Genomic DNA, 12,418 nt, shown 5'->3' with positions numbered 1-12,418 from the left:
TAAAGAGCTAGGCAATGCTGATCCTCGTAGTCCATCACTCGTGAGAGAGGTCCAAAGCCATCCGTGAAGAGACAGTGGAATCTACCTCTGAGCTCATAATATAGCGGGCATCTGCAAATGAAGTGCTCCTCTGACTCCACCTCTCCCATGGTGCAACAAGGGCAGATCCTGGTCTCTCGGCCTGGTCGTCGTCCATCCTCCATGCGTCGCATCCTACCAGCCTCTATCTCGAGCTGATGCGAAGAGACTCTAAGCTGGCCAAGGGCAATCCTCAGTGAGTGGGACATGTGGATACTTGTATAGCCTGGTGGAATGACAAACCCATCCTCTGAGATCCGAAGGAAGTGGTCACGATATGTGGCCATCTTCGTCGAAAGCTGCGTGGGATAAATCCAAGTGCGATACGTATGAAGCTGCAGCAAGTCTGCTCTCGTGACCTGGCTAAGCTCGTGGCGAGTCAACTCGAGATGAGGGGCATCCATGCTGTATCGGAAGGGAGGCAGTCTATCCATGTCTAGTCCAAGAGATGTGAGCCACCTAGTGAGTCTGAAGTACGAGTAGTATCGGGCCCCAGATCGTGCCAACTCCATAGAAGATGCAAGTGCTAACCATGGCAACCGAGCTCTGCCTGCTGTTGAGTCTCCAAACTCCCTAACCCTGTGCAAATACATGATCGACTGAAACGCTGCATCCAATGCAAGGGGAGTAGCTCCAAACTCTGCTAGCATGATCTCGTGCGGAACTGTAGCCTTGGCCCTAATGAGCCGAGAGAACATGATGATCTGTAACCTCTCTACTCGTCTCCAATCTGCAGCGCCGAGGTCTCCTGCCTAGAAAGGAGCTGCATACATCGCAGCTGGTCTCACCAATGTATCAAAAAGCAAGGATTTCGTATCGGGATGCTGAAAGTGGGACTGAAAACACTGACGCTCAAGATGAGCCAACGAAGCATATCCTTTACTAATCCTATCTCGTGCTGCATATGTCATGGTGAAGACCGGTCCCCTGAAAACTGCCGCCAAATAAGTGTACTCTCTAACAAGCTCAATGGGCTGTCCGTCATAAGTGAAGCAAAACTCATCCGTGCTGTAAATACGATCAGAGGTGTTGAAAACCATAACCTTGGTCTTGCCAAGGTTTACGGTCAACCCCCTGTCCTGGCAAAACCTGTGGAGTGCCTCAATATGTGCCTGGAGGCCCTGAGCAGTAGAGGAAATGAGAACCACATCGTCCGCATACAGGAGGATAGGAATGGAGGATCCTGAGAGAGTAGAGCCCACACCGCCTGTCATTTGTACAAACATCTCTAGCTCATCAATATATAATCCAAAGAGAGTAGGAGAGAGCGGGCAACCCTGCTTCACCCCAATCGTGCTGCATACCTCCTCTGAGAGCCCCTCACGTGTCCGAACCTGACCAGTGACCCTCTCATACAAAGCCATGATAGCCAACTGTATCTCTCCACTGAAGCCCATCTGACGAATCCTCTGAAACAATCTGAATCGCGGAACTGTGTCAAATGCCTTCCTGAAGTCCACGAAGCAACAATAAAGCCGTTGCCTTCGTGACTTCGCCTCCTCTACTAGTGCCCTGAGTGTGAGGATGTGGTCAAGTGTCGAATGATCCCTGCGAAATCCAGCCTGCCCTCTGGCTCTGAGTCCTGTCGTCTCGGCATGGTCATTTATACAGCTTTCCAAAACTGATGCATAGATCTTGGCCATAACGTGGCCAATCATGATGGTCCTGTAATTCGACGGCGCGCGCGCGCGCGAGAGAGAGAGAGAGAGAGAGAGAGAGAGAGAGAGAGAGAGAGAGAGAGAGAGAGAGGTCCGCGTGAGGCCTCGCGGGCCTATGGGACAAAGTGCAAAGTGCACCAAAAGGGAAAGAAGGTCATACCAGCCACAAAGGGTTGGAGCAAAGGGCGCGCTAAGACCCTTGCTGAGTACTATATTGAAATAAAGGGCTCAATAGCTCAAGCAAAATCAAGTACAAAACATATCATGTGCTATCTAGGGTAGGATGAGAGTTGGAGTCCGAAAACCGGCACAATGGTAACTCCTGCATGAACGGTGAAAATGTCTCGGCTCTGTGTCTGTCGGGTTGTCTCATGCTATGGTGGCAGAGGTGGACGTGGTCTCCTCGATCTCCACACCTGCTGAGTTATGTTCAGAGTGACCCCTCGTCTCGGGCGGTCTCCTCTGAGAAAAGATGTAATAGGTTAGACCTCAATAGTGTTGGCTATGGAAGACAATGGAATCTTAGACATGAGTGATGGAAGAGCTAAAATGAGCTGCTGTATTGAAAATGCTGCTACAATGAGTGGAGGCTCAAGAGGGAGCCAATATGACCTAGGGCTAAAGTGTCCTAACTGACCTAGGTGGTACATGTACTAACTATACCAATAGTCTTAACTGACTATAACTAGGCCTACAAGGCACATACCAAGGAATAAGTGGCACCTATAGATCGCATAGATTTAGTACCTGGGGCTCAACCTATTAGTGTTCCACCTTATAGGATGAGCCAGCTTGAGGAGGATGAGTTAGCTTCACAGCTACAAGATTTATCTGAATATGGGCTATATCTGCCCAAGTAAATCACCTTGGGGAGCACCTGTCCTCTTAAGAAAGAAGAAAGATAATTCGTGGAGAATGTATATAGAATATAAACGATTGAATAAAGTGACAATTAAAAATTGATACCCTCTTCCTCATTCCAATGATTTGATAGACCGTTTGGCCGGAGCGAAGTATTTCACTAAGATTGATTTGCGTACGGGTTATCACCAAATCCATATCTATGCTAAACACATAGATAGAACCGCATTCCGAACTAGGTATGGCCACTACGAGTTTCTCGTATTACCTTTTGGTTTGACCAATGCTCCTGCCACCTTCTAGCAAATGATGAACGATTTGTTTCGAGATTTTCTGGGCAAATCCGTTGTCGTGTTCTTAGATGACATCTTGGTATATAGCCGAACGCTAGAGGATCACATTGGACACGGATTGGTATCCGACGTGTACTGGGTACACAAGACTAGCTCAGGTAGCCTGGGGAGGCTTAGAGCTAGGCAGGCTTGATTCTCGGGTTGAGTGGCAAGGGTACGAACTAGTTAGAGGTCTTCGCTATTTTTGGCGCTTGGGGCCCGAGTCTATATAAGGGGCCCAAGGGTTCAGTTCTTAGAGAGCCGATGGGAGCAAGTCTCGTTCCCAGGTGCTAGGTTTGATCTTGGATTGAGTCGCGGACGTGCGCCTGCATCATAGCGCAGCCCAAGGCCCAACAGCAGATCCTAGGCTTCACAGTGCCACCTGGTGGTATGGGACACCAGGCTGGTTAGGATAGGCTGGTTAGGATCTGGTTGGGAGTTCGTGCTAGTAGCTCAGCTCGTGGCTCGGAGGGGACATCTCCTGATTCGGGATTGCATCCTGTAGATGTCATGGTTGGGTGGTGAGCAGCTTGCTCAGTTTCTTCACATTGGTGTGTTCTTGTGTTTGCTTGCAGATCAGAGGTTTCAGGAGTGTTGGGGTCGTGTCACCCGAGGTGCCCGCTTCAATCCATAGAGGGCTTTTATGAAGCGGCATACCTTGCTTTCAGAGCCTTCAACCTCAAAGCCAGGAGGTTGGGAAACATAGACCTCTTCCTGCAAGTGCCCATGAAGGAAAACAATCTTGATATCAAGCTGATGTATCTCCCAATGAAAGTGGGCAGCAAAGGCAATAACAATGTGAATAGTAGTGATCCAAGTAGTGGGAGCAAAAGTCTCCTCAAAGTCAATGCCATGCTGTTGAGCATCGCCCTTAGCAACAAGACGGGCCTTGTAACGGTCCACAACCATCAGCTTTCCGTTTGATTTTATAAACCCACTTGGTTCCAATGGCATTCTTGCCAGGAGGCAAATCACACAACTCCCAAGTGTTATTCTGATGGATAGAATCCAAGTTAGCTTGCATAGCCTTCAACCAACAATCATTCTGAAAGGCATCTTGATGACATAATGGCTCTTCATTGCATGCTGTAGCAACCAAAGCATAAGCAACAGAACTAGCATGCTCTTTCCAGACAGCTGCTCTAGTACAGGCTGGCAGAGGAGTATCTTGTTTGCTGTCTTTTAATGTGTTAAGGAGCGAATGGGGTACCTTTTTGGGCTCCTGAATTTCAGCTCTTTCTTGGTCAAGAGCCCTGTGCAAAAGGTCTTGATCAATCAGAGGCATATCAGGCTGGCATATGTGGCTGCAAATGACCAGCAGGTGGAGGAGGTACAACCTCGAATGGAACATCATCATGAGCATCGGACGGAAACAAAGGCATCAAGCTGTCAAAGATATCTGGGGCATCAACAACGGGCTGTTTTTGACAGTCCAGCAAAGGCATAGTGGTAGATTCATCAAACACAACAACGCGATTGACAAAACACTTACCCGTGCGGGGCTGATAGAGCTTATAGCCCTTGCTCTCTGTGCTATATCAAATAAAAATGCACTTGACATTTTTATCATCTAGCTTGGTGGGTGTGTGTGAGGGCACATGAGCATACGCCAATTATATAACTTTGCCAAGGCTCCAAAATTGAGGTGTCCAAACCTCTCATGCCACAAATGGGTATCTGCCATGGTATAATCAAGAGCAAAGGCATGTGCATCTGCAAGTGCAGCATCATCATCCAAACATCTGTCATAAGCATCAAGTCTATAAAGACCTGTAGTCAATGTGCCAATCAAGACCATGGTAAAGGCATGTGTAGCATCATACATTGCAGCACCTAACACCGTAAAAAAGAACCTGAAAGCCACATGTAGCAATGGCTGAAATAGAAATGAGGTTCTTATGATTGCCTGGAACATAAAGCACATGCTCCACGAGTAACAATACCACTAGAGACAAAAGTAAGAGCAACTTGCCCAATACCTTTCATGGTATAGGATGCATTATTAGCACATGTGGGACTGCCCCCCTGAGATGTATGCTCTAATGAGCTGAATAACTTTCGGTAGGATGTGATGTGCTTTGCTAGCACCACTATCAAAGAGCGAGGCATCATGAACATCTGAAGCTGCCATACAAGCATCATGAACATCAGGATTGTATTGACATGTAACCAAGAAATCCCAATGCTGGTCTTGCGCAAAATTAGCAGACTCATGTCGATCTTCTGCACTAGAAGAACCAGATGCAAGACCAGACTCTTTCTTCTTCTTTTCAGATGCAATCCGCTTCTTGCATTCAGAAATGTCATGCCCAGGTTTCCTGCAATAGTTACATCTCTTCTTCTTCTTATTATCCCTTGAAGAAGAGGCACCATGAGAATGATCAGCATGGGAATGAGGGGGTTTACTAGCTGAAACCTTGCCTTTGGCTTGTGTTTATGCTGGGCAGCAAAGGCTTGATCACTAGCCATAGAAGCATTGCGATTTGCATGACTTTGCTCCTCCTGAAGAAGAAGAGCAACCAGCTAGTCAAATGAGAAATGGTTGGCATGCCACCTGTAACCAACCTCAATGTAGTAGCAAAGCCTTGATAAGAATTAGGCAACCCATCAAGGGTATTAGAAACAAGCTGAGAATCAGGCATAATCTCATCAATGTTGGCCAATTGCTCTTTCAAATCCTTCACATTAGTGAGATAGACTTCCATGTTACCACCCTCTTCAAGCTTAAGTCTTTCAGCTGCTTTCGGAGATAGGCAACCCTCGCCTCATTCCGTATCTGATACAAGGATGCAAGCTGATCCCATGCTTGCTTAGCTGTTTTGCAAGACCGGTATGAGGGATAATAACTCGTTTCATTGAAAGAGCAATCAAGGCATGTGCTTTGGCATCACGACCATCCCTCTAAATCTGCTCATGTGTAGGAGGCAAAGTACCTATAATAGTAGCTGCAGGTGCTCTAGAAGTAGCATTAGAACCATCACCTAAAGACCCATCACCTGAAGTAGCACCGGAGGTGGTAGGTGTAGCACCAGAAGTGGCATTACATGTAGGCCTGGTCTCAGAAACACCATAAATTCTTTGCAACGAAAACATGCCCCATCATGTATGACCACATGGGATAATTGGTGCATCAAGCTTGTCATCAGCCCCAAGCATTCCAAAAAGGTCATCTTTGTTCCTAGCCATTGATGCAAATAGAGAAGCAGTAGCACAATGGACAAAGGCAAAAAGGAGAGATACAACTCTCAACTACAAGAACTATTGACTGCACAAGCCTCAAGCCTTTCAACTGCACAAATAACTTGCTGTCCCAACTAAGATGCTGAATGAACAGCAAAGATGGGGCTTCAAGAGTGCAAGAACTAGTCCCAAATGCTAAAATTGGTGACCTTCAATGCTGCAAAGTGTAGTAGCAAGGCTTGAATTCCAAAGTCGGTGGAAAAAGTTTCTCCAAAATACTATAGCAAGCTCCAAACACATGAGTTTCAAAAATTTGCACGCTTCACGAGGCAACACCAAAATGTTGAAGGAAGATTCGAATCAGCTGGCACGAGCCTTGAGGCTGACTGAGCAGCAGTAGATGAGACCGTACTGCATTAAATGCGCGCCATACAGCAATAAATGAAGTTGTACTGCATTAAATGCAAGCGCAATATTCCATTCAGGTTTAAAACAGCCTTAAATGAGCCCATCGTGTTTCGTACAGCATTTAATGTGCATGTCAGTCGTCCCTACAGTTTGTACAGACACGATGGCTCACACGTGTGGAGCCGCCTGCATAAGAAGGGTTCGTACAGATCTGCAGTAGGATTCAAATGCTCCGAAAACAAGTTATCTATGCAGCAGGAGCTCTTGGAAGAAGTTTATGGCGACAGAAAAGCTTGGAGAAGCCTTGAATGCTCACACGTGTGGAAGGAGCCTGGGAAATGAACCGACCAACAGGAAAATGGGCTGCCAAACAGCTCCCAATGGCTCCAGGAGTACTCCGGGTGGCTGGAAATGGCTAGAGGGTTGATCCCTAACCCGCTCTGATACCACTGTTGGCTATGGCAGACAATGGAAGCTTAAAAATGAGTGATGGAAGAGCTAAAACGAGCTGATGTATTGAAAATGCTGCTACAATGAGTGGAGGCTCAAGAGGGAGACAATATGACAAAACCCTAGGGCTAAATGCCATAACTGGACTAAGTGGCCTAACTGACCTAGGTGGTACATGTACTAACTGTACCATGTGGCCTAACTGACCTAGGTGGTACATGTACTAACTGTACCAATAGTCCTAACTGACTATAACTAGGCCTACAAGGCACATACAAGGAATAAGTGGCCCCTATGGATAGCCCATAGAATGACCTACAAATAGAGTGTGCTCTAGTCTCTCTCCGTGCGGGTGGCCTCTGCAACCCTCTATCGGCAATCCAGACTGCCTGCATATCAGTTAGCTCCTCCTCCTCCACCCCATTGGGTAGTGGAGTTGACTCAAATGCATAAAAATCTATGACATTTCGCTGTGTTTGGTTAGCCTTTGTGTCCTGTGGTCTGGCCATCCCCTATTGCTCTCTGATCTGTCGTAGCAGGGTCTCCTTGTGTTGGCGCATCTCAAGCAAGTAGAGCCCAATGCAGACCTGGTCATGGAAGTGGATCAATTGTGACAGTGGCCGAAGCCACTTCCATCTTGATAGAGACAATGTTATCGTCTTCGGATCTTGCAGTAGGCTGGGCCGGAGAAGGTGCTCCTCTGTCTCAATCACTCCCAATGTGCATAGCATGCAGATCTGCTGCTCTTTGGGTGTACGTGCTGCTCTCCCTGTCTCAATCCTTAGCTGATGGGATGAAACCCGTATCTATCCGATATCAATCCTAGTGCATGGGAGACTCCTCTGTCCTCGAGATACTATGGTCTAATGATGAATCCCTCCTCCGAGACGCTCAGGAAGTGGTTGTGGTAGAACTGGGTCTTGGTGGGGAGCTCCTGATCTCCCCCTAAGTCCGAGACGTGTGGTGCTGGAGGAGATCTAACCTTATGATGCGGTTAATCTCATCTCGTGGGATCGACTTAGGGGGTGCATTCATACTTTACTGAAAGGGAGGAAGCCTATCCATCTGGATCTTGTGTCTGGCAAACCATGTGGATATACATGCATACCATGTGTATGCTCCGCTCTCAGCTAGTCGTCTGGATGACTCCAAGACTAGCCTCGGTAGTCTCCAGTGGAGTATGTCCCAGACTCTATGAATGAATGTTATTGTCTGGAAGATGGCATTAGTTTGAATTGGTGTCATGGCGAACTCTGCTTGTACTATCTCATGCGGGACTGAGGGCTTGCTCCAAATCATCCTAGATCCCATAGTCATCTGTAGCTACTCAAATCTCTTCCACTCTGCTATTGGTAGATCATCACCCCAGAAGGGTGTTGCATACATGGCAGTCCATCACACTAGCATGTCGAAGAGCCAGCACGTCATGTGCGGATTCGGAAAGTGTGCCTAGAAGAATCGTCTTTGCAATCGTGCCAAAGGACCCTGCCCCCATGTGAGTGGTGATCACATGTGTTGTGCATGCTCCTCTCTCCGAACCACAGATATGAGTGGTCTCATGTGTGTTTTGAAAAGGACAGCCACCCCCTCGGAGCCTCGTACTCCGCTATCTCTCTTCCATTCCCTTCTGTGAGCTGACTCCCAAGCATATCCTATCACTGTAGGCAGCCCTCCATCAGGGATATCATGTGTCTCAGTGTATAAGATCAGATCTCTTTTAGTGTATGTCTCTGGGTTCCAGTGTATGTCTCTGAGAAGGTGACCAGAGGGTGCCATTGCAATTCCACACCGCTATCTTCAGCTTATTGTGTGCTCTCATCTCATGGGTCTGACACCGTCATGTGTTGTTCAATACACCTTCCCTCTCTCCTCTTTCTGACCTCTCTCGGATAATCACCTTACCGTCTCTGTAGGCTGCCCATTTCCCTTCTTGCCTTGCTGCCATAGCTTGCACCATCCCCTCCCTCCTGTGCTCTTGCTGGAGGAGTGTGAGATCATCATCCAAAAAGTTTTTGGTGCCCTTCAGTGTGGCCCTCATATCCATGAGGGTGGATCTATCATTTGCTGTCCACATCTTAATTTCCATGGGCCTTGTTGGCGCATCTGCCTTACCCACTCTCCAAGCTGATTCACAGGTGAGGTTGACGCCCATCTTTTCAAATAAAGCCTTGGCATCTGACATGGGGGTATCACCTACTGTTAGGCCTCTTACCAGTACATTTATAGCCTTGCTGTTACGCCTCTTTTCTTCCTCCAAAGTTTCAGAGATGAGCTCTTTTTTGGGTGCTGTTGTGCCTTTTTTCAGCATATGCCTTCCCCTTCGTGATTTGCTGTGCAAACTCGGCATGTTTCCCTTGCATAGTGGCTTGTAAGGCTGCCTTCTTGAGCTGCTCATTCTCAGATTTCAGCTCATCAATGAGCTTGCATCCCTCTTCTGTGGTTCCTTTTGTGTCCTTGAATTGCTTCATTAGCTCTTTTATAAGGTTCAGTTCTTCTTGGATAGGTGGCTGAAGCTCCCCTTCCTCCCAATGTGCACCTGCCTCCAACTTCTCATTCTCATCTTTGAGGGTGGCGACTTGGACTTCTAGCATCTCAATTTGGGAGGCAAGAGAGCTGGTTTTCTCATTCAGCATTCGAGCTACATCCTTTGCCCATTTCGTTTGTAATTCCTCTTGCCATTTCTTGATGTCATCTTTTAGTTGAGCACGTAGGTTGGAGAGCTCATCATTCCTGTTTTCCCCTAGTTTCTTCTATATGCATTCAAGCTCAGCATCCTGTAATTTACATACCTGCTTGACTGTTGATATGCAGCTTTGATATTCTTGTCTTCTATTTTCTCCGCTTTGTCCCAACTGACACTATATTTGCGCTCCTTTTTGCCTCTTGTTTTTTGGTCCTGTGGGCTGCCCATTGTTCCCATTTGGTCTGCAAAAAGTGTTCGGGGCAGCACCTAGGCTGAGAGGTAACGGCAGTCCTGTGGGGGCCTAGAGGCCCATGCGTGGCCCTGGGTTGGAGCAGTAGGTGGCGTGGGCCCTTTGTGGCCTGCGTGGAGCAGTAGGCGCAAAATGGCGGGTGGCCGCCCGATGGCCTGGCACAGAGCAGCCCAAGAGGGGGGTGCTCGGAGGTAGCCCACAGGCCGCACGATTCAACAGCAGCCCACGGGGGCCTCACGACAGCAGCAAGTCTTAGAGGAGGGCCGCTCAACGTGAAGAGAGTCCATGGGGGGGGCCTGAGGGCAGCGCACGGCCCGTGCGGGGCTTGAGGCAGCACACGCGACCTGAAGGGAGACCACGGGGGCGGGGGTGGGGTAGAGGGTGGCGTAACATGAAGGAAGCCCATAAAGGGCTTGAGGGTGGCACGACATGGAGGAAGCCCACGGGGAGGCCTTGAGGGCAGCCCGCAAGGACCTGAGGGAGGGGGCCGGGAGGGAGGGGCTGAAGAGAGAGAGAGCAATTAACTCTAGTACACCATGGAGGACTTGGCGACGAACATGTTAGGGCAATGGCTTGGTAATAGAGGCCATGCGATGTGGGTCAAGTATGGAGGCATAGCCACGTGTTAGCGTGCATTCTCATCGGACAAGCTAGGGGGTCGGGAGGCTCCTAATCTTTGTGTAGACTCAAATCATCAAATAAGTAGAGTGACGTATTGCCCTCTTCACCAGATCACTCATTGAGTCATAGGCTAGAAGTGACTTCAATATTGATGGCATGGATGTAGCAACCTTAGAGGCTGATACCGTGTCATTATAGCAGGTCTTCATTGGTAGCCCTATGAATATTCTTATGCTTCAGGAGTAATGTTCTTGTAGATGATATTCACAACTGTGGGTGCCTGCTTCTAGGCGAGGCCTTGAGGTTGGGTTTGCAGTATTGGAACGCAATGATTGAGTCTTGGCTCTAGTGTTTTTTATTAGGGCGAGCTCATTTGTGGGTGGGTTGCACATCTAAGGATTGGGGTCCTAAATGCATATTTTCCAGCTTGTAGACATCATCTCATAGCTAGTACTTCATCAACATAGCTTCACCTACCAAGGAGAGCCAGTGGAGATCGTACAATCCTACCCTTTTGGCATAACTCACTTGCCTGCTGTAGATTTTTCAAAATGACTTCAGGAGGAAGGTGACTTCAACGATCTTGAGTTTGCAAAGATAAGTTGGGGGTGCTTCTTTTTAATATATAGAGAGAGAGATCTTCATTTTCTCCATCAAAGGCAGGGACAGAGTTAACCAGATGGCAGGGTTCCGTAAGCTATTCCTTCGGACAGTGTAGACATGACGGTCTTTTGGAGAGGCTTGACTGTTTTGACATAAGGGATTAGGCTGTGTAGATGGGTCTTGGTAAGTATACAATGCAATCCCATTCCACCATAGCCTTGCACCTGGAGCGACTACTGTAGCATGGAAGGAGGATCCCGGGCTACCTCTAGTGGGATAAGGAGGTTCGAGATATCATCACACAGACTTGAATCTTGGAGGTCTACTGGTAAAGGGACAGATGGTGGCAAGAGCCTTGAAGAAGCAGTGCAGGGCTATTGGAGTGGGCACTGCTGCTGCCAAGTTGAGCGAGCACTTTGACGTGACCTTGTTTCTATTGGGAGGTTTAGGGAGCCACCCCCCCCCCCCGGAAGCGGACAGGTTAGTGTGTGTGCACTATCACAAAGCTCCATGCAGTTGAGGCCAAATGAGCGGAGTACTCACAGTAATCTTCCTGAGCCAGGTGGATGCAGCAGGGAATATCATGACATGCTACTTCTAGACCACAGGTCCTCTACTCGTCAGTGGTTGTCACTGATTTGAAATAATAAAGGCATCTTCTGTAGACTTTTTAAACATGCAATTCATTGTCTGTTTTTTTTTCCGTTCTATTTCTGTGAGCATGTAGTAGTGATGCCTTTGTGGAGAGAAATAGAATGGCCCAAGCATGAGTAGTTTACACAATATGGGGGAGCATTATTTTAGTATATTTTTGTTTTCCCCTTTCTCTTGAAGCGCTAATCATGAACCATCGCTCTAATTGGCAAATCTTCGTTTGCATTGCTGAAGTTTTTATTTTCCTGCTTCGTGTCCCACATTTTTGGTTGGTCAGGATTTTGGAGATTGATTGTATTAGATTGAAGTATGCTAATGTGCCATGATGCGTATCTTATGGGAATCTTTTCTCATCGTGTGGCAACAAGGTGCTAGCAGTACGTATCTGACATGACTTGTATTTGTTAAACCTGTAAATCTGTTTTGGAAGATGTGCTAATAGGAAATATTATGACAGATGGAGTACATGTTGGAGACAATTTGTGAGATTAAAAACAACAGAAAGCGTGCGAAGCTCGAATCAAGTCCCCATCTGCGCTTGAAGAAATGGCTACAAAAGGTTCCGTCTTTCCATTTTCTTTTCGTAACTGTCCAATTGCGTGGTCTAGTGTGATGAACTGTCCTGATTCGTGGAAAATTT

General features: G+C 47.6%; 1 protein-coding gene across 1 annotated transcript in view; it reads left to right on the top strand.

Moving 5' to 3' along the window:
- The window catches only part of LOC147897721 (MIF4G domain-containing protein / MA3 domain-containing protein), a 177,266-nt gene that overhangs the window by 139,904 nt on the left and 24,944 nt on the right, over positions 1–12,418 (top strand). Inside the window, exon 9 of the mRNA XM_087380425.1 lies at positions 12,236–12,337. Coding sequence (XP_087236551.1) covers positions 12,236–12,337 — 102 coding nt within the window. The remainder of the gene's footprint in view (positions 1–12,235; positions 12,338–12,418) is intronic.

This window comes from Dipteris shenzhenensis, chromosome 10 (genome assembly GCF_047967505.1).
Source record: "Dipteris shenzhenensis isolate YYH24624 ecotype China chromosome 10, Dip_SZ_1.0, whole genome shotgun sequence".
Lineage (NCBI taxonomy): Eukaryota > Viridiplantae > Streptophyta > Polypodiopsida > Gleicheniales > Dipteridaceae > Dipteris > Dipteris shenzhenensis.
This window is presented reverse-complemented; position numbering and strand designations above follow the sequence as displayed.